At 42.5% G+C, this 21,202-nt stretch overlaps 1 protein-coding gene across 1 annotated transcript; it reads right to left on the bottom strand.

Moving 5' to 3' along the window:
- Positions 1-17,331: 17,331 nt before the first annotated feature.
- On the bottom strand, positions 17,332-18,720 carry LOC114803262 (epidermal differentiation-specific protein-like). Its single transcript, XM_029002705.1, has one exon. The coding sequence runs from the start codon at positions 18,665-18,667 to the stop codon at positions 17,648-17,650; it is 1,020 nt and encodes a 339-aa protein (XP_028858538.1). The 5' UTR covers positions 18,668-18,720; the 3' UTR covers positions 17,332-17,647.
- Positions 18,721-21,202: the final 2,482 nt, after the last annotated feature.

Raw genomic sequence — 21,202 nt, 5'->3', positions numbered from 1 at the left:
TGTTTATTACTATTAATATCTTTTTTATTTCATATCTCGAGTTTGGTGGGTCCACCTGAGGTGGGCTATTTAACATCAGGTCTTTTCTGTTTTAATAGCTTTAATTTTCTGTCATTCATACAAGGGATCATTGTTGATCATGTCATCTCCTGGCCCACAGGGGGCACTGCATTTACATTTAAATTTAAATTTACATTTACTGCATTGCTCAAGAGACCAATGACCCAGAACTGAAACAAAACAGTTCATCATCCAATATTAAGTCCTGGAAGCCATGTTGGACGCTGCCCAAAAATTCTGTGTTTTATAAAAAAAATTACATTTGAATGCGAAAAGAGTTGTCCTTTAACGTTTAATAATTTATTGGGGTTGTCAGTCTAAATATTTTAAATAATTACTGACAGGATTAATGACATACTATTAATAACACAATTATTTTAGTTTGAAATGGTTTTATATAGTTTTTATAGTGTGTTCAGTTGGGAGGAATATATGATTCTGATGACACAACCCAAAATGCTGAAAAATGTATTATGGCAAGGATGAATTTGGCGTAAGTGTCATAGGCCAAACCCAAAGATATAAAATAAAGGAAGCACAGCCATGTTAAAGTTAATTTGTTCTAACAAATTAAATATATATCTATACATGAGGCTTTCGTTCAGCACCTAACAATCAACTTGAAATGTGTGCTAATTGAAACAGTAGACATCTATAAAATCACCCTTAATGTACACTTCTTAACCTCCACCAACAAATTGTTGAAGTTGAACTTTATTTTAATTTCAGCTATATACGTGTTAGATGATACAAAGTGAAACAAATGATAATTTCTCCGGAACCTGGTGCTACCTGTAACATTTGAAGAATTAAAAAGTTTCATAGTGACATAAAGTGCACATGTGTGATACAGACAAACTGTGCTAGATAAAGTGCCAAGAGGGGACACAGGCAGTGCAAGAGTAGCTTTTAACTAAAACATGTAGACAACAATGAGACAGACAGCGCAAATAAATGTGCAAAGTAAATTAGTGCAAACATTGCATTTTGAACGGTGCGTTAATAGATAATATTACAGATGGATAATATCACTCAATATAACAGAGGTAGTGTGTGTGTCAGTGTCAAAAGTTCCTGTGTGTTCAGGTGTCTGACGGCCTGTGGGATGAAGCTGTTGCACAGACTGGCAGTGACTTCCCAAATGCTTCAGTTCCTTTTCCCAGATGGCAGGAGGGTGAAGAGTGCATGTGAGGAGTGTGTAGAATCGTTCACAATGCTGGCAGCTTTCCTGATGTGTGTGTGTGGTAAATATCCATTATGGAGAGACTCTGATTATCTTCTCAGCTGTTCTCACTATCCACCGTAAGTTCCCAAACCAGACAGGGATGGAGCTGGTTAGAATGCTCTGAAGAGTCCCTCTGTAGAAGGTGGTGTGGATGGGTGGTGGGGGATGGGTTTTCCTCAGCCTCCACAGGAAGTAAAGATGCTGCAGGGCTTTCTTGGCTGTTGAGCTGGTGTTGAGAGTCCAGTTCTCCTCTAGATGAACACAGAGGAACTTTGTGTTCTTGACTATCTCCACACAAGGTCCATCGATGTTCAGTGGTGAGTGGTCCCTCCGTTGTCTTCTGAAGTCAACAATCATCTCCTTTGTTATGCCCACGTTCAGAAATAGATTGTTGTCCATCAGTCGTTGCACCTCCTCTCTTTATGCTGACTCATTGTTCTTGCTAATGTGACCCACCACGGTTGTCATCGGCAAGCTTGATGTGGTTGGAGCTGTGCATCACTGCACAGTTGTGGGTCAACAGGGTGAACAGCATTGGACTGAGCACACAGCCCTGAGGAGCATCAGTGCGTAGTGAGGTGGTGCTGGAGACGCTGTTCTTGATCCGAACAGACTGAGGTCTCTCAGTTAACAAGTCCAAGATCCAGGGGTCATTGTCACAGTTTTTAGTCCTGTTTCAGTCCAGTTCACATACCTGTGGATGACTTCTTGTTTGATCATGTGGTGATGGACTTGAAGACTGTAATGTCATCAGTGCATTTGCTGATGTAGCTGTTCACTGATGTTGTGTACGCCTACAAGTTGATGATGTTGTCACCGTTGGTTGCAGCGTCTCTAAACATTGGCAGGGTTTGCAGTACGAGAGGAAGCAGAGAGAGCTGGCATTACCATGGCATAGCTGTACTGGAACTTGGTGGGTAGTAGAGGCAGCATGAGTCAGTGGAGCACCAAACAGGTCCATCCAAGGACGAGGCAGGGACAGAGACGGAGTGAAAGGTCAGCGACATCAGATGTGGAAAAAAGGGCATACAAGGTCAACTCGAAAAAAGGAGTCAGGAGCAGGTGGATGGCATGGAGCATTATCATTTTTGAGCACCGCCTTCGCATTAGCGCTGGGTGGAATGTACACTTTGATAATGAAAAGTGAGGTGAATTCCCTTGGTAGATAAAAAGGTCTGCATATCAGTCACAAAGTCCACCAGCGATGCACAGAGTTCTGGCACCATTCTGGCACCGCCGCCGCGGGCCGCACAACGCCGCATTCCTTCGGCACCAAAATGCTGTAAGCTGAGCTGAGCCACATCTCAGTAAAATCAATGACGCAAGCACTCTCTATATTCCGCTGTAGATTGATGTAGTCCAGTTTATTGTTTCAGGGAAGAGACATTGGATAATAGGACGGACTGGAGAGCCGGTTGACTAGCATGCAGTTGTCCTTGAAAGTCCGGAAGTCAATCTGTAGGTCAGAATGATGAAGATGGAAGAATTGTTTCTGATAGACATGGTCCTTGTTTTCCTGATGTTCCATGTGTCTTTTTCTGGTGTACAAAAAAGCACCATTGCGAGCTGTTGCGCCATTCGTCTTACCGGAAACAGGCCAACAGGCTAAAAATCACCCCCCCATAGAGGTAAAAAGAAATTAATTCACAGCTACACTGTTTAAGGTCCGTTACAGATCTGATTTTTTGTCCTTAATGGACCATGCTGCTGTCTTCTTATGCCTGTTTAAAAACGGAGGCCAAAACAAGGTTGCACAGTGGACTGAAGACTGGGAAAAAGGAAGTGTAATGTCACGGGGAGAGCAGCAAATGCACAGGACCCAGATGCAGTTTTGTCAAAGACTAAATTTAGTCACAAACAAATATAACTTTCAACAGAACCACTCAGCCACATTACCAGTTGAAATTCAGACAGTCATTAACGGGTGTACCAGAGTTTTAAAGGTGTGTGAGCAGACTGTGCACAGGTGTGGTGCATGGAGTAGGATTAGATGCATGGGGTCCTCAGATTAGATGCTCAATCCAATAGTGCAAGTGATCTGGTGCAGGATGTATGGCAAGTGTGAGAGTGGTGCAGTAGCATGAAGCTGCAGGGAATCTCAATAACACTGTATTAGCCCCTCCAGATTACCCAGGGAGCTGTTTCTCGCCTTCTTGTCCTGTGTTGGCGCAGAAAAATTTAATATGGAGAAGAGGTCAAAAGCACACCGCACATATGGGTGTGGGTCCTCCTCGGACGTCCCAGAGACAGAAAACACGAGCAGCACCTCCCATGGAATTGGTGGCAAAAGTTTGTTTTATTTAGGTTGATATTATTTAAAATATTTAACATGGTTTTTTTTTCGTTTTTTTTTTATTGAAGTGATTAAATGAAATACATGGTGCACACAATGAATTGTGTCCTCTGAAAACCCACAATTTTGATAGAGCATACCCTTGTTGGTTTTATCTTTGTTAGCTGTTTTTACTTTGTAGCACTTAGCAGATTTGGTTGAATGGAAAGTAGAACCACTGGGGGCTTACAGAGGGTCCTGGAGGTGTACATGACAGTTGACTGGAGGTGCACATGACAGGCCCCTTCTGTTCATCTACTGTCTCTGCCCTTCATGCAGAATCCCTCTGTTGACCAGACAAGAAGCCTGCCATTACCTTGCTGTGTTGTAATCTGTCCCAGTGGCTCTTTGTCCATGTGGTTCCTGTGCTGGTGGTGGCCACTTGAAATGATTCTCTCAGCGACAAAAGAATGAATGACCCCAGATGTTATTGACAATTTATTTATCTACTGCTGTGCTAATTTTTGATGCTTTATCTCTGTATCTCACAATGAAAAGAGTAAACCAACCTAAACAGGATAAAATTGAAGGAATCTGTCACACCTAATATTTTAGCATATTGTAAAGGTATATTTATAACTTAAAACTATATTTTTTTCAGTGTACTTCCAGCAGCTGAGTCTGCCTCTGTGGCTCTCTTTCCTAAGTACACTGAACAAACAGATAAATGCAACAACTTTTGCTCCCGTTTTCCATGAGCTGAACTCCAAGATCTCAAACATTTTCTTCACACACAAAAGATCCATAAATCTCAAATATTGTTCTCAAATATTGAAATCTGTTAGTGAGCACTTCTCCTTGGCCAAGAAAATCTATTTTATACTAAAAAAAAGTGAACACTTAAAAAAAAGTGAAAATGATCTTATCTCCTTGTTCCCACAAGGTGTGTAACTGATAACAGCAATACACACTGCTTTGATTGTCCTAAGGTGGAATAGTAGGAATTGTAAATCTTGCTGTCATGATTAGGGTTGGGCTATGAACTCTGTTCAGAGTTCAGGTTATACAGCCTGTTAATACTGAAGAAGAGATATTAACCATAAGAAGGGTTGGGAAGGTTACTTTTGAAATGTATTCCATTACAGATTACAGAATACATGCCCCAAAATGTATTTTGTAACGTATTCCGTTAAGTTACTCAATGTGAGTAATGTATACTTTGATTACTTTGGATTACTGAATACTTTGGATTACTTAATATATTGTCATGCTTTTTACAACTACATGAATGTTGCAATCACAGATAATAAAAATCCATGTTTTTCACCAACCATTTCTTTATTTATAAAGCTGAAAAGTGGAAGAGAAACATAAAATATGCCATTGAAAAGTATTTACTGTTATGGTCACCAACATATTACATCACTTAGTTAAAATAAAAAGTAGCCTTGCACAAGAAAAATTACCCTCTTTTTGATTAGGACCGACCTTCCTCATGGCAGAAAGCGGCCAATTACAGCCGTCTCCGTTCCACCCTCCGAGCGGCGAGGTTAAACTGGGTGAAGGCGTGTCACCTTTGTCAGGATCCGGTCCGAAATTGGGGGTTACTCCGGTCCGGGTCAGGATCAGGATCCGGACCGGAGTTTAATTGTTGTCCTGTGTAATGTTCCCTAATCGTTTTCACCTGTGTTAATTGTATAAAGCTGCCCTGTTCGTTTCTGTTCGCTGTCAGGTCTTTGAAGTTATGTTCCGTGTTCACCAGTGTCTACGTCTCGGATGTCTCCCCTGTCCTGTGATTCACCATTAAACCCCTGTTCCGTGATGTCAGGTGAAAGCGTCCTCCATTCCTCGTCATTCCTCGTCACTCCTCGTCCTCCTCTACGTTCACCTGCCGCGTCATGCCCGCATGGACGTGACAACCTTACACACACTCAGTCCATGTGCACTGTAACAGTATAAAGAGCATGGTGTAATAGTGAATCAAATCATATTTATTTACAATTTCAGGGGTAGCATGGATTTATGGGCACTGAACAGAGCACAAACTTGACGGACTGCGCAGATCTGCTAGGAAGCACAACTTGATAGGCAGCATGTTTCGATAAGAAATGATCTTATCTCCTTGTTCCCACAAGGTGTGTAACTAATAACAGCAATACACACTGCTTTGATTGTCCTAAGGTGGAATAGTAGGAATTGTAAATCTTGCTGTCATGATTAGGGTTGGGCTATGAACTCTGTTCAGAGTTCAGGTTATACAGCCTGTTAATACTGAAGAAGAGATATTAACCATAAGAAGGGTTGGGAAGGTTACTTTTGAAATGTATTCCATTACAGATTACAGAATACATGCCCCAAAATGTATTTTGTAACGTATTCCGTTAAGTTACTCAATGTGAGTAATGTATTCTGAATACTTTGGATTACTTAATATATTGTCATGCTTTTTACAACTACATGAATGTTGCAATCACAGATAATAAAAATCCATGTTTTTCACCAACCATTTCTTTATTTATAAAGCTGAAAAGTGGAAGAGAAACATAAAATATGCCATTGAAAAGTATTTACTGTTATGGTCACCAACATATTACATCACTTAGTTAAAATAAAAAGTAGCCTTGCACAAGAAAAATTACCCTCTTTTTGATTAGGACCGACCTTCCTCATGGCAGAAAGCGGCCAATTACAGCCGTCTCCGTTCCACCCTCCGAGCGGCGAGGTTAAACTGGGTGAAGGCGTGTCACCTTACACACACTCAGTCCATGTGCACTGTAACAGTATAAAGAGCATGGTGTAATAGTGAATCAAATCATATTTATTTACAATTTCAGGGGTAGCATGGATTTATGGGCACTTAAACAGAGCACAAACATGACGAACTGCGCATGCGCAGATCTGCTAGGAAGCACAACTTGATAGGCAGCATGTTTCGACAGAACACAGAACACGCTGCGTGGTCCACTCATTTAAACTGTAACGAAATACAGTTACTCATATTTTGTATTCTAAATATGTAACGCCGGTACATGTATTCCATTACTCCCCAACACTGACCATGAGCTGTTCTGTGACTTGTACATTTTTATCAACAGCTATGGGTTGTTTGTGTTTGTGGGCTGTTCAAGAGTGCTCTGGAGCAAGTTTTCATCCAGGTTGTCTCTGTACATTGCTGCCATCATCTTTCCCTCTATCCTGACTAGTCTCCCAGTTCCTACTGCTGAAAATCATCCCACAGCATGATTCTGCCACCATCATGCTTTCCTGGAGGGATGGTATTGGTCTGGTGATCAGCAGTGCCTGGTTTCCTCCATTCACGGATGATGGAGGCCACTGATCTTAAAAGCAGCAAAAGATTTTCTGTAACCTTCCCCAGATTTGTGCCTTGAGACAATCTTGTCTCAGAGGTCAGCAGACAATTCCATTGACTTCATGCTTGGTTTGTATTTAAAAATATTTTTAGTCACATGTAAAGGTTGGTGTACTTGTACCATCTATCCTACTTTGATTCTTTCAGCTTTTGCACCTGCCAGAATTTTTTTTTGTCATCCTGACAATGGACTCTTTCTCTTTTGAGGTTAGGAAAGCACTTCTGCTCCCTTAAAGCCAAAACAGAAAGAACGAGGAAGAGCTTCTTCCCTCAGTCCATTCTGGCCCTGCATCAGGTGCAGATCTGGTCTCTGTAATTCCACCCTTAATAAATATATAACCTTTTAGAGGTTGCATTGTATATAACTTTGATATTTTGTTATTTTAGTATAAAATAACAGGTTTCTGCATGCTTGAAAGCTGCCTGGTTTGGAAGAATGTGAAAGTGATCTTATCTCTTCATTCATCTTTCTTTTGAAATCTTTCTTTGAAAGTGAAGTGATTGTCACATGTGATACGCAGCAGCACAGTGAAATTTGTCCTCTGCATTTAACTCATCACCCTTGGTGAACAGTGGGCAGCCATGACAGGCGCACGGGGAGCAGTGTGTGGGGACGTTGCTTTGCTCAGTGGCACCTCAGTGGCACCTTGGCAGATCGGGATTCGAACCGGCAACCTTCTGATTACAGGGCCGCTTCCTTAACCGCTAGGCCACCACTGCCCCATTCACACAACATGTATAAAATATAACAGTCATACACACTGCTTTGAATGTCCTAAGGTCCTGGTAAGTCATGTTACAACATGTAGAGTTGTGCATATTTCTCTCATCAGTATTCTCTTCATTCTCTTCAGTCCACAGGTGATGAATGAGAAAACTTTCTGTCAGTAGGGTTGGGCTATGAACTCTGTTCAGAGTTCAGGTTATACAGCCTGTTAATAATGACGAAGAGATTTTAACCATAAACTGTCCTGTGAATCGTACGTTTTTATCAAAGGCTATGGGTTGTCTGTGTAAAATGAAGTTTATATCTATTGAGCTATATCTTAACTTCCTCAACCTTGGGGTGTGATAGGAAGGCCTGTGATATAAAGTACAGGCTGACATGCAGCAAGGTCTGTAGGAAACTCTCCCTTTTCTGGAGAAACTGAAAGTCAGTCAGCATTCCAATGTTTCCCATCAATTAACACAAAAGAACAAAAACCAATTTGTCACAACTATGCGGGCATGACGAGGCGGGTGTACAGAGAGGAGGACGAAGAGTGACGAGAAGACGAGGAATGAAGGACGCAATCACCTGACATCACGAAACCGGGGTTTAATGGTGAAGTACAAGCCAGGGGAGACATCCGAGACGTTGACACTGGTGAACATGGAACATAACTTTAACGACCTGACAGCTAACAGAAACGAACAGGGCAGCTTTAAAACATTTTACACAGGTGAAAACGATTAGGGAACATTACACATGACAACAGTGAACCCCTTTTCGGACCGGATCGTGACAGGTTATTACAGTGCATCCGGAAAATATTCACAGTGCATCACTTTTCTCACAGTGAAAACAGTAAACACCTAATATTTTAAGCATATTGTAATCATATATTTAAATCTTAAAACTATATTTTAAGTTTAGCCTGCCTTTAATTTTTTTCAGTGTACTTCCAGCAGCTCAGTCCTGCCTCTGTGGCTCTCTGTCCAAAGTACACTGAACAAACCGATAAATGCAACACTTTTTGCTCCCGTTTTCCATGAGCTGAACTCAAAGGTCTGAAACATTTTCTTCATACACAAAAGATCCATAAATCTCAAATATTGTTCTCAAATCTGCCGAAATCTGTGTTAGAGAGCACTTCTCCTTGGCCAAGATCATCCATTCCATATTGAAAAAAGTGAACACTGGCCAGACTTAAAAAAAAGTAAAAAATGATCTCCATGTTCCCACAAGGTGTGTAACTGATAAGAGCAATACACACTGCTTTGATTGGTGGAAGGTGGAATGTTCACAGGTGATGACTTGGAAGTCTTGCTGTCATGATTAGGGTTGGGCTATGAAGTCTGTTCAGACAGAGTTTGAATCAGAGAGGAGCAGAGAGAGCTCTCTGTTCAGAGAGGAAGCAGTGCAGATCGTATGTTTCATTAATCAGCTGTCACAGCATAAGGAAAGACAGGACTGCCACCAAGAGCTGCTTGAACGTATCTCTTCTTTTCTGAATGAAGAAAAAGAGTTGTTTAATGACCAGAAGGTCCCTGATATTGTACCTCTACCAAATGCCACAGACATTTGGCACTCCACCAAGACACTTGGAACATCAGATCAGAGCCCCTACTGCAGTGGACAATAACATGCGACAAGGGAGTGAATATGAAAATGGAAAACATCTGCCAACAGCAGGGACAATGCAGTCTGGACATATACATACCCCCTCAACCACAGCCCCAATACAAGATGCCCAAGCTCATCCTGTTCAGTTATTTCCTCTGAATCTATTATGCCAGAGTTTATTCATCAATATTCCCAGGTTAAGAATACCACTACAGACTGCATGTCTGAAACACAACAGTACTTAGCTGCTCCTGCTTCACATCCCACTGTGCTTGTCTCAGAGGTCAGCAGACAATTCCATTTACATCACATGAAAAGGTTTACTTTCAAAGGTTTACTTTACTCAGGTGCAGGTGCAGATCCGGTCTCTGTCTCTGTAATTCCACCCTTTATAACTATGCGCTGTGCTTTAAAATCTGCACTATCCATATTACATTAATATCTGCTTTAATACACCACTGCATATTGTTCTTAAATGTGTGTCTTGTTGGTAATGCACCTGTACTTTTCCTTACTGGCATACTGTTTCTATTGTTTTTTTTTTTGCAAAAAGCATTTAACTGCATGACATACAACATATTATGGCGTAGGTGACATAAACTCTGAATCTAATTTAGAGTTTGCATTGTATATAACTTTGCAACTGTGTATGTTATTTTAGTATAAAAAACAGGTTTCTGCATGCTTGAAGAATGTGAAAGTGATCTTATCTCCTCATTCACACACTTTTTCATCAGTGCATCAACTGTGACACTATCCATATAACTGTCATGATCCGGACCGGCAGGGGTGACTCTGGATCCGGAGTCCGGACCGGAGTTTCATGTTTGTCCTGTGTAATGTTCCCTGATCGTGTTCACCTGGTGTATATTTGTATAATTGTATAAAACTATCCTGTTCGTGTCTGTTCATCGTCGGGTCATTGTGCGTGTTGATGTTCCCTTGTCTCGCTTGTAGTTTGTATTAAACCCCCTGTCGCGTGAAATCGTGCGAATGCGTCCTCCTTTATCGCCATGTCCAGCCCACCCATGACAATCACATTTATTTTCGCATTAATACTGCACTCCATATCATGCTTAAATGTATGTCTTGTTGGCTTTTGTCATTCCATCATGTGACTTGGAGCAACACGGAAACGAGGTAACGTGACTCCTATAAATTGGCTAGAGAGCAGCTGCCAGCTGCATGACACACGTCATTAGACTCGGCTCCGAAACCCTCAACCAAAGTACGACCGTACCTGTCCAACATCAGTGTGGTGTTGTGGCTCACGCCGTCCGCGTTCGCAGATTAACGCGGAGGAACTTCCCGCCGCACCGAGGTCTCTTGTCTGATCCCGGTTTGTGTGACAGAATGACCGAGCCCGTACGCGCTTCAGATTTCGCTGCTTTATGTGATCGAGTAGTGCGGCAAGAGAATCTCATTGAATGTCTGTCACAGGAGGTTCGCTTCCTGCGGCAGCCCACCGAGTGCATGAAGCGACGAACGCTGCGCAGAGCCCCTCGTCCCCCCTGCGGTTCCCGAACCCAGTTTGGCGCTCGCGGAGCGCTGGAACGGGACCGAGGGGAGCGGCGAGGCGCTCCTCACCACTCTCCTCGTTGGTTTTTGAGCTGCAACCTCGCCGCTACCCCAGATCCCGGTCCCGAATCGCCCTCCTACTCACCCTGCTCGTTGGTCCCGCGGCGGAGTGGGCGGCCGCGCTAATCAGCTCCCCCAACTCAGCATCCATGTCATATTCCGAATTCGTGGAGGAATTAAAACACCTTTTGCCGTCCGGACGGTGTGGAAGACGTCGCGTCACAGCTTTACCATCTACGCCAGGGTTCTTCATCTGTCAGCCAGTTCACCGCACGATTTCAGACCCTGGCTGCAAAGGCTCTGCTGGACGCCCACGCCCTCCGGATGATTTATATTGAAGGACTGGCCGCGCGAATTCGTGGGGAGATGGTAAGCCGGGAAATGGCAGCAACGTATGAGGCCCTCATACAACTCGCGCTGAGGATTGATCGCTGGCACTCCCGAAAACTGCGGCCTCCACTCCAACCCGGCACCGGACTCCCTGACCGCCTTTCTCACCACCTCAGCCCACCGTCACTCCTCCGGACCATAGGGGGGAACCCATGCACCTGGGACGGTCAACCCTGTCTCAGGAAGAAATGCAGCGGCGTGGCGTGGTGTTGGAGTGGGGAGCGCACTGCCATCGCCATTGCCTTCTGCCACAGCTCTCCCCGTCTGCCACCTCAAACCCAGAGCCGACCCGTCCAGTGTTGGACAACATCCCCTCCTGTTATCATGACCTAGTCACCGTCTTCAGCCCAGCCAAAGCTGCCCAGCTGCCTCCCCATCGACCAGGCGACATGACCTGCTACCGGGAACCACTCCCCCGAAAGGACATCTCTACTCCCTCTCGAAAGCACAGCAATTGGCCATGGAGCGGTTTGTGGCGGAGGTGCTTCAGAACGGCACCATCCGCCCATCGACCTCCCCGGCCGCGGCAGGGTTCTTCTTTGTTACCAAGAAGGATGGTGGTCTGTGACCGTGCGTGGATTATCGTGGACTCAACAAAATCACTATAAAAAAAAAAAACGCCATTTCCCCTAACCAACACCGCCCTCGACGCCGTCTCGGGAGTGAAGTACTTTACAAAGCTGGATCTCCGTTCGGCCTATAACCTGATTCGCATCCGAGAGGGCGACGAGTGGAAGACAGCCTTCATCACCCCCACTGGTCCTGTCTTGTGCCTTAAAACGCGAACGACAACATCAGTGTGGTGTTGGTGGCTCACACCGTACGCGTTCGCAGATTAACGTGGAGGAACTTACCTGCCTCCTTGCGTCCCGCCGCACCGCGGTGTCTCGTCTCCTCTTACACGTCTCTCTTGTTCTGATCCCGGTTCGTGTGACAAGTTTATCCTTACTGTTTTTTTGTTGTACTGTTTTTGCAATGTCCTACTTTAAAAAACATTTCACTGCATGGTGTACTATGATTGATTGTGTATAAGACATAAAATCTGAATCAAATTTAAAGGTTGCATTGTGTTTAACTTTGCAACTGTGTATGTTTTTTAATGTGTTTATTAAGAATGTAAAAGTGATCTTATCTCCTCATTTTGATGGACAATCATATCTGTGCTTGCAGTGTCTCACAATGACAATCACTTCAATTTCATATCAGGCAAGCAATATCAATCTTAACAGACATCTTCACAGATATCTTCAACACATCGCTGAGTTCAGCCGTCGTGCCTACCTGCCTCAAAACTGCCATCATCCCAGTGCCAAAGACATCAACTGTGTCCTGCCTCAATGATTAGCAGCCCATAGCACTCACACCCATCATGATGAAATGCTTTGAGAGGCACATGAAGACACAGAATCTGGACCGTTTCAGTTCGCTTACCAGCCAAACTGCTTTCACACAACCCTCTCCCACCCCGACAAAAAAGACACTTACGGCAGAATGCTGTTTATTGACTTCAGCTCAGCATTCAATATGGCATATTTTGAATCCCATTGTATGTTTGTGGGCCTGTGCAGCAAGCACAGAGCATGACTTTCCATGCGAGTTCAGTTTAAAACTTTATATGCCCTTTCGATGAGCTCCTATCCTCACATGCACACAACGCTGCGAATATTTTCCGGATGCACTGCCATCGCAGAGATAAATTGGCTTTTGTTCTTTTGTGTTAATTGATGGGAAACGTTGGAATGCTGACTGACTTTCAGTTTTTCCTACAGACCTTACTGCATGTCAGCCTGTACTTTATTTCAAAAGCCTTCCTATCACACCCCAAGGTTGAGGAAGTTAGGATGTAGCTCAATAAATATAAGCTTCCTTTTACACAGACAACCCATAGCTTACAATTCTTACAAAACTTACAATTCACAGAACAGCTTATGGTTAAAATCTCTTCATCATTATTAACAGGCTGTATAACCTGAACTCTGAACAGAGTTCATAGCCCAAACCTACTGACAGAAGGTTTTCTCATTCATCACCTGTGGACTGCAATGAAAAGAATACTGATGAGATAAATATCCACAACTCATTATGCATTTATATTTTAAGCTCTTAATTGTAAACTAAAATCATAGAAATGTAATATGAATTGATATGCCTAAGCACACACACAAGCACACAGAGAAGAGCTGGAATTTTGGGAGTGAGTGTGAATCATTTAAACCAGCCTTTGATATAAAATACCCGAGTTTTAAATATTCACACAGTCTAGGTACCTTTTATTATCGTTGGCACGCTTGGTGGAGCTCAAACTGGTGGAGAATATGTGTGTTGAGTCTACTCACAACTTCCTCCAGTACTGTACCCACGATCGATGGCCCTTCCGCCGTCTGCAAAATAATCCTGTAGTCGGTGCAGTTCTTCATGTACCTTTATGCATCAGAAGTCCTCGCTCCTCGCGTGGTCCAAGGCCTCAGCAGCACCGTGCCGTCTGCTGCCGTGCGGGTTTTCCCGGCCTCCGCCACGTGCACAGAAATACGTGCACTTCTGTCCTGTGTAGTAATTGCTACTTTTCCAGAAAGTCGCCGAACCTCCGCCTTTCGCTATGCACCTTTATGCATGAAAAGATTTTCATCTCCGGAATCAGTAAAACTAAAATACGTGTGCAACCACTTGTTCTTTTAACTCAGCAGGCTTAAGCGAACTCCAGCTTCGCTAATTAAATTGCGGGTAAACTGTAAAACACGGCACCACTACATTGTCTCCTGTCTAGATAGATAGATAGATAGATAGATAGATAGATAGATTGGGTGCGGTGCTATTATTTTTAGGCCCATATTATTATTATTATTATTTTATTATTATTATCATCAGTTGCGGTAGGTAGTCCTATCATCAATACTAGGCTATTGCTATATAATTATATGAGGTTACATGCATTATGATTATTATTTTTACCACCATCAGTATAGGTCTATTATCTTCACTAGGCTATTGCTATAATTGGGAATTATATCTGATATTAATTTATGCTTTATTATTGTTGTTATTACTAGGCCTAATAGTAGGCATCATCTGCATTTTTTACAGAAGCTTGCAGGTAGGTGTTGTTAATGAGAGACCTGAGCCTGCTTTGCCTTGCAAAGATCCTCAATTCTTGGCTCAATGTTTGATGAACATAGCCTCAAATCATCCTCGATTTGTGCACGATTGTGGTATTTAGTTTTGAGTGCAGTCATTTTTGAGAATCCTGCCTCACACAAATATGTTGACGCAAAAGGAAGGAGAATCTTAAAGATGACGTCACAGAGTTCAGGATATTCCAGCATCAAGGCTGCGCAGAATGACAAAATAGGGCAGGAGCTAAAGACTTCCTTCAGTCTTCTGTCACTCTTCAGCTCAATAATATGTTCCTGCATATTAATTTAAAGCTCATTTGCTGTGCACATAAAGGCTGGCAGAGGACCCCAAACAATCGAGTGTTAAGTGGCTGTGATTTGATGAGACTTTTTTTCATGGATTTGTTAAGCACGGAGTCAAAAAGAAGTGCTTCGCAATAAACCATGCAATGTGGGCACTTCAATTTCACAAGTGGAGCTACGTGCTGAACGCGAGCAGCTAGACCACGCTGACGCCCCGTCATTGCCTGTGCACCATCCATGCATAACTGCGTGATTCATGCTTTCGAGTCTCCAAACACCACAAATGTCTCCAAAAACACCAGTAAAAGTCACTGGATTGTCGCTTTTGACAAAAAAGTTGCCAGGAGGATGAGTTGTTTGTGTTATAAATCAGTGCTTGAAGTGGGAAGAAAAGGTGCCGGTACTCTCTTTGCATTGGCAAATCATTACATTTTTACAGTGTAAAACAAAACTTGCATATATTACTGTTACAACAATTTATTGTTATTCATTTATTACCAACATAAGTGTATTTAAACATGTTTGTGTGTGCGTGGCTGCGTGTGTTTCACAAAAACTAAAGGAAAGCTTTAACTGTAGCCTATATTCTGATTAGTTTATTTGTTTTATGCAGTTAACAATACAGTTCGACCAAGAGAGCTGACAATTGACCACCACTTAATTTACCATCACCTCACTAATTTCACACTGATTTCATATGACAAACAAGTTAATAATAGTCACTTACATTTTTGATGAAATAATCACTGTTTTGGTCTATTTTAGCAGCGAAAATAGATCTGATGAATCCAAACAAAGATCATAAATTAGTTTTTTTTTTTTGCCTCCCATCATGTGGTCCACTCGCACCTACTTGCAGCGGTTGAGAACCACTGTTTTAAACTATCAATTGTATGTTTTATGAAGCTGACAACATTACTGCTGTAAGTAATAATAATTATAGTAACCTTGGGTGGGGCATTTGTATAGTTTTTCAACTGAACATATTCTTAGAGGCTGTGATTTCAGCTGTAAAGGTCAATTCCACAATTAACACAGAAAATGTGTAATTGCTCTAGCTTTTTCAAAAGCCTTTATGATGTCAAACATCATTGAAAATTAAAAAATTGACACAGGACAAGAGCAAGAGAAGCATTTTGTGGTGATTAAGAAGTGCTGTAGTGCATCTGCTCAATTCAATTATATGCAAGCAGGTGAAGCAGGTCGATCAGGACACAGAAGAAATAGGTGAGGCAGTTAATCATAAAAACGAGACTGTGATGCCACCTTGTGGGCCAGAAGTTGTCTTTATGCCTATTCTAGTATTATATTCTGCAAACAGAAAACAGTCTCCCACAACTTGAAGAAATGGCTCATAATATAGACAGAAAACATACCAGAAAGATCTCCAATATGATGACATGAAATTCATTAATTTAATAAACAGACAGACAGTTTATCCATCTGCTCCTCTTGGTTGAGAGCCAGTTTCTGGACTAATGCAGTCACCTCTGTCAGTACGGAGATCTCTTTTACTTCCACCACCTTCACATCTACAGCACGCTCTGATTTCACGTGAACCTGGGAGTGAGCTTTTTTTTGATGTAGGTGTGGAACTTTCTAATTTCTCTTGACAGGTGCCGAAGCACAGCCTGCAGCTCACAAAAGCTCAAGAGCCCAGGCTTCATGGGAGCAATACTTGGATACACTTTATCTATTTACATTTAAGGCATTTATCAGTGGGTGGTAGAAGCCTAGTGAGTGACACTTGCCTATGAACCAGGAGACCCAGGTTCAAATCCCACTTACTACCATTGTGTCCCTGCATACAGTGGCCTTACTAATATGCACAGCATCCCCAATAATCTACAGTAATCTTCCCCTAGCAAAGAAACGTAAAGCTGCACATAGTATCTGCCCGGATGTAAGAGCGCGGCCACAATGGGTAATGTTAGTAATCTAAGAACGGATTAGATTATGGATTTATGTAATTGATTGCAACGTAAAACGGTAACGCTCAAACACAAATGTATGGAGAAAAGAAAAGAAATCCACTCTGGGTCTCAAAATCCTTGCCCGGCGTCAATGTAATTCTCTTCGAATTAATACAGTCTCCTCATCCAAAAAAGTACATGCATTTCCCTTAACTGCTTCATCTTTAAAACAGGGGAGGAGACCAACAGAAACTCACAGATTAGAGAATAAAACAGGTTCCTGACCAGGTTAGGTTCACAGAGTAAGTTACCACGGTAACTGACTCTAAGTAAAAGTTACCTCTTTTTCAGAAACAGGCTTGACTTACCCTGCTTTCTCGAGTTTGACAAACCTGCCACTTTGAAACGGAAAACCCAGAGTTTCTCTCATTTCAGGCTTAACATTTTTCACTTGTAACCTCCTTTCTGAAATGGGCCCCTCGTGTGTTAAACCACTGGTGTCTCATTTTAAATGTAAACGAGGCTTTTTTTTTTTTAACTGTTCTGAAATTTGTGAAGACAATAATGCTTCTGATGTCTAAAAAGACAATGCAGTTATGACGTTTCCAGACATTCCAGAAATTAAATGTTTGTTTTCATTTCTTTAATCTGTACATACATATGTGTTTTATTCCATAATATATCACTCTGATCTCATGATTCTCATAGGTATTGCAAATCTGCTTATCCAGAATATACATAATTTTTGGGTATTTTGTTTTTGATGCAACAAAAACAAAAATGCTTAGTTTAATAATGCTAATCATTTAATAATAATTGTCACAATGATTATCGCTTCACTTTCAGTAATACATTGAGGTTAACATATGGGATAAAATCACACCAGTTTCACCAAATCACAAGAGGTACACCAATATATCAAGACTGACAGACTTACATTTTAAGCATTTTAGTTATGGAAAAATGAAACAAAGAAATGCTCTATAGGTTATGGCGTATAAGATTACAAAGTAAGAATTCTGTATTTTATTAGTAAGTAGTATTTAGTTTGCTGTGTATATGATATGGTTATAATTCTTTTTTTTACTTTTACTGCAGCCTTAAATGTCCTCTTCTTGGTATTCAGCCAAGATCGTGTTACCAGCCTGGCACCTGTATTCCCCGTATTCAGTCGAAGAGTTGTAGCCTGACTGGATCGTTATTTTGACTGGAACCTTCACATCCACCTCTTTTCTCACTACATTCACAGTGAGCTTGGTGTGTGGATGGATGGTGGCTGGTATGGAAATCTTCACACCCTTCTTTTCCGTCTTGGTGTTGCTTGTCCCCTTCTCCACGGTGAAAGTGTTACTCACATTCACATTGACCTCTGATTTCACTATACCAATATCAAACCCAAATGACATCCCCACACTTATCTGTGTAGCATTGCTGAAGTTGAAGCTCTCGGTGACAGAACCTTCATACTCCCGACTGAGCTCAGAGGAGAAGGTCTGCTCATGTTTTCCACGATTCACACCACAGATGGAGTCAATGACGACTGATTTGGTGTTTTCTTCTTTCTTGTCCCAGAGGAGCTCTGCTGTTATCTTGGGTCTCCCAGGTTTAAGAGGACGAGCCCAAGACACTTGGTTGTCAATCCAGCCTATGCTTGGAAATTCTCTTCCAGCTCTGACCAGAATTGAACGACCACCTCTGTTTGGATGCTCATACAGGACCCATGCTCCTCTGTCCACTCGGCAGGAAGAAATCATATCATTGAAATTGCCAAACATTAAGTTTGTCTCACAGTTGAGGGTAATGCTCCTACCCCCATAGTTTTGATCCTCATACAGTGTGATCTGAGGATTTGTCAGATCTTCTTTCACCTGTTCCAGTGAAGAAATTACCTCATGCCACTCCACTGATCGACATTCACCCTCCTCAAAGTAGAACTGGGCACCCTGACAGTGGGGGTGTTCGTATAACACCCATGGCTGCCCTATGACCTTCACAGAGGAGATACAGTCATTAAAACTAACATCCCGAAGGTCTGGACAATACTCAGTGAACTCCCGGCTCACGCCTTGAAAGTCAGGATTCTCGTACACAAAAATCTTGTTTACAGGATTTGAAGCCATTCCCGTACTCCTGAAGGTTGTGCAAGAGGTGAGAGCAAAAGTGTGTGTGTGAAGAATTCCTGCTGTATTTGTAGTGTTCTTAGAGTGGGCTGAACTGCACAGAGCCAATCATCTTGTTTAGGAGGGCCTACCAGGTGTGCATATTTTTTCTGCACGTTTCCTGATCAAAGCTGATGCCATAGCTGCTCATACATTTTGAAAGATATTTGTTTATTACTATTAATATCTTTTTATTTCATATCTCAAGTTCGGCTACAGGTGTGTCCACCTGAGGTGGGCTATTTCAGGTTTTTTCTGTTTGAATAGCTTTAATTTTCTGTCATATATACAAGTGGTCTTATGTCATGGCGATCATGTCATCTCATGGCCCACAGGGGGCACTGCAGTGCCCAAGAGACCAACGACCACAAACTGGAACAAAGCAGTTCATCATCCAACATTAAGTCCTGGCAGCCATGTTGGACGTTGCTTCCTCATTGTTGATTATTTCACTTTGCTGCTAAGCCTTACCCAAAAACCCCAAATTGCCCCAAAAAAAATGACATTGCCCAAAAATGATAATGCTCCATGCCATCCACCTGCTCCTGACTCCTTTTTTTCTGGTTGACCTTGTATGAAATGGGCTGGCCTTGGATTTTTGAGCCAACAAACGGAGCAGTTGTCTTGCGGGGTCTGCCTGACCTGGGCTTGTCAAAACCGTCTCCAGTCTCTTCAGATCTTTTTTTTAATCCTCTGTGCTTGACGATGCGACACATTGAAGGTGTCTGCCACATCAGCAGTGGATCTGGTCTCCAGCCTCTTGATAATCGACACTTTAGTCTCAGGGTGAATCGTAGGCGTGTTTACAGAGGTCTAGTTGCAGTTGATGTGAAGGTCTAGTGTACTGGGTTTCTTTTTATACACCTGAGACCTAATTATTCATTATTAGTCAATGAAGCTCATATGACAATGCGACAACACTTATGTCTTTGCAAAAATTGACTCAATGGGCTTTAGCAAGCTTTCACTATTCAAATACTTTTTGACCATTTTGTTTTGCACTGAAATATTATTACAAAAGCTGTTGGGAATAAAATTAGCCTTTTCTTGTAAAAAAACACCCAACTTTTTTGCACTTGAGGTCAATTTGTACACAAGAGACAAGACCTTTGTCAGGGACTTTACGCTACATGTGACATGACTTGGCATGACTTTCTTCAAATTGATTAAGTCAAAAAAGTTGAGTGCGACACCAGAGATTAGTTAAACTACATATTTATGTATCAAAAAGATAATAAAGGGCCATAAACGTAGTAAACACTGAACAGGATAGCACATGCTATGACAAGGTAAGGATGGCACCTGGTGGTGCTGTGGCCCCATGACCTGACACTTGACTCGATGAACTAGCCTAAATCAGTAGCAATGAGAGCAGTCCAGGCAGTGAGTAAAGTACTAGAGTAATCCCATAGAGCTACCAATGCTTTGTTAATCAACTTCCCTTACACAGTTTGGACAGGGAATGATCCCTCTGATCTTGTAAAGTAAAATAAGGCCTTTCTTAAATCTGAGATGAAGGGTGTCAGGGTCCAACCTAAATTATTTTTGGGGTGATTTGTTGCCTCTTCATTGACATGGTGAAGAAGTTCCATGTGTGTCAGATTGTAGTCTTGAGGCAACAATCTGAGTCTTGAGACTCCACAACCCACTTCAGTTTGCCTACAAGCCTGGCACTGGAGTGGATGATGCCATCATTCTCCTCCTACATCGTTCCCTCTCTCACTTGGAGACCGCTGGGAGCACTGTGAGAATCGTGTTCTTTTATTTGTCTCCCACTGGAGAACACAGGAGTGAATCATCACCTCACAACATGTATTACCTCACCAACCCACCACAGTATGTGAGAACTCAGGGTTGTGTGTCAGACAGGGTGGTCTGCAGTAAGATGGGCCCCACAGGGAACGGTTCTGGCACCGTTCTTCTTCACCATCTTCATCTACACTGTAGACTTCACCTACAATCTACAAGATCTCTGATGACTCTGCAATAGCTGGCCTAGTCACAAATGGGGATGACGAGGAGTACAGATAACTGACTCGGGACTTTGACTAGTGCCAGCAGAACTACCTCCAGATCAACACTGGAAAGACCAAGGAGTTGGTGGTAGACTTCCGCAGGCACAAACTTCCTCCATTACAACCACTGAACATCCAGGGTAAGGACATTGAGGCTGTGGAGAGCTACAGGTACCTTGGTGTTCATCTGAGCAATAAACTAGACTGGACTCACAACTCTGATGCCCTCTAAATGAAACGGCAGAGCAAGCTGTACTTCCTGTAGAGGCTCAGGTCATTTGGGGTGAAGGACCCACTCTTTTATGACTCTGTGGTGGCCTCAGCTATCTTTTATGGTGTGGTCTGCTGGGGAGGTAGCATCTCTGCTGGGGTCAGAAAGAGACTGAACAGGCTGATCCGGAGGGAGAGCTCTGGTCAAGGATGCCCTCTGAACCCAGTGGAGGTGGTGAGTGACAGGAGAATGGTAGATAAGCTATCATCC

The sequence above is a fragment of the Denticeps clupeoides genome, chromosome 14 (assembly GCF_900700375.1).
Source record: "Denticeps clupeoides chromosome 14, fDenClu1.1, whole genome shotgun sequence".
NCBI lineage: Eukaryota > Metazoa > Chordata > Actinopteri > Clupeiformes > Denticipitidae > Denticeps > Denticeps clupeoides.
Note: the sequence above shows the minus strand (reverse complement) of the source record. Positions and strands in the feature narration are given on the sequence as shown.

Excerpts from the sequence above, each read along its gene's own strand:
- LOC114803262 (XM_029002705.1), bottom strand. The coding sequence starts at position 18,667 with ATGGCTTCAAATCCTGTAAACAAGATTTTTGTGTACGAGAATCCTGAC.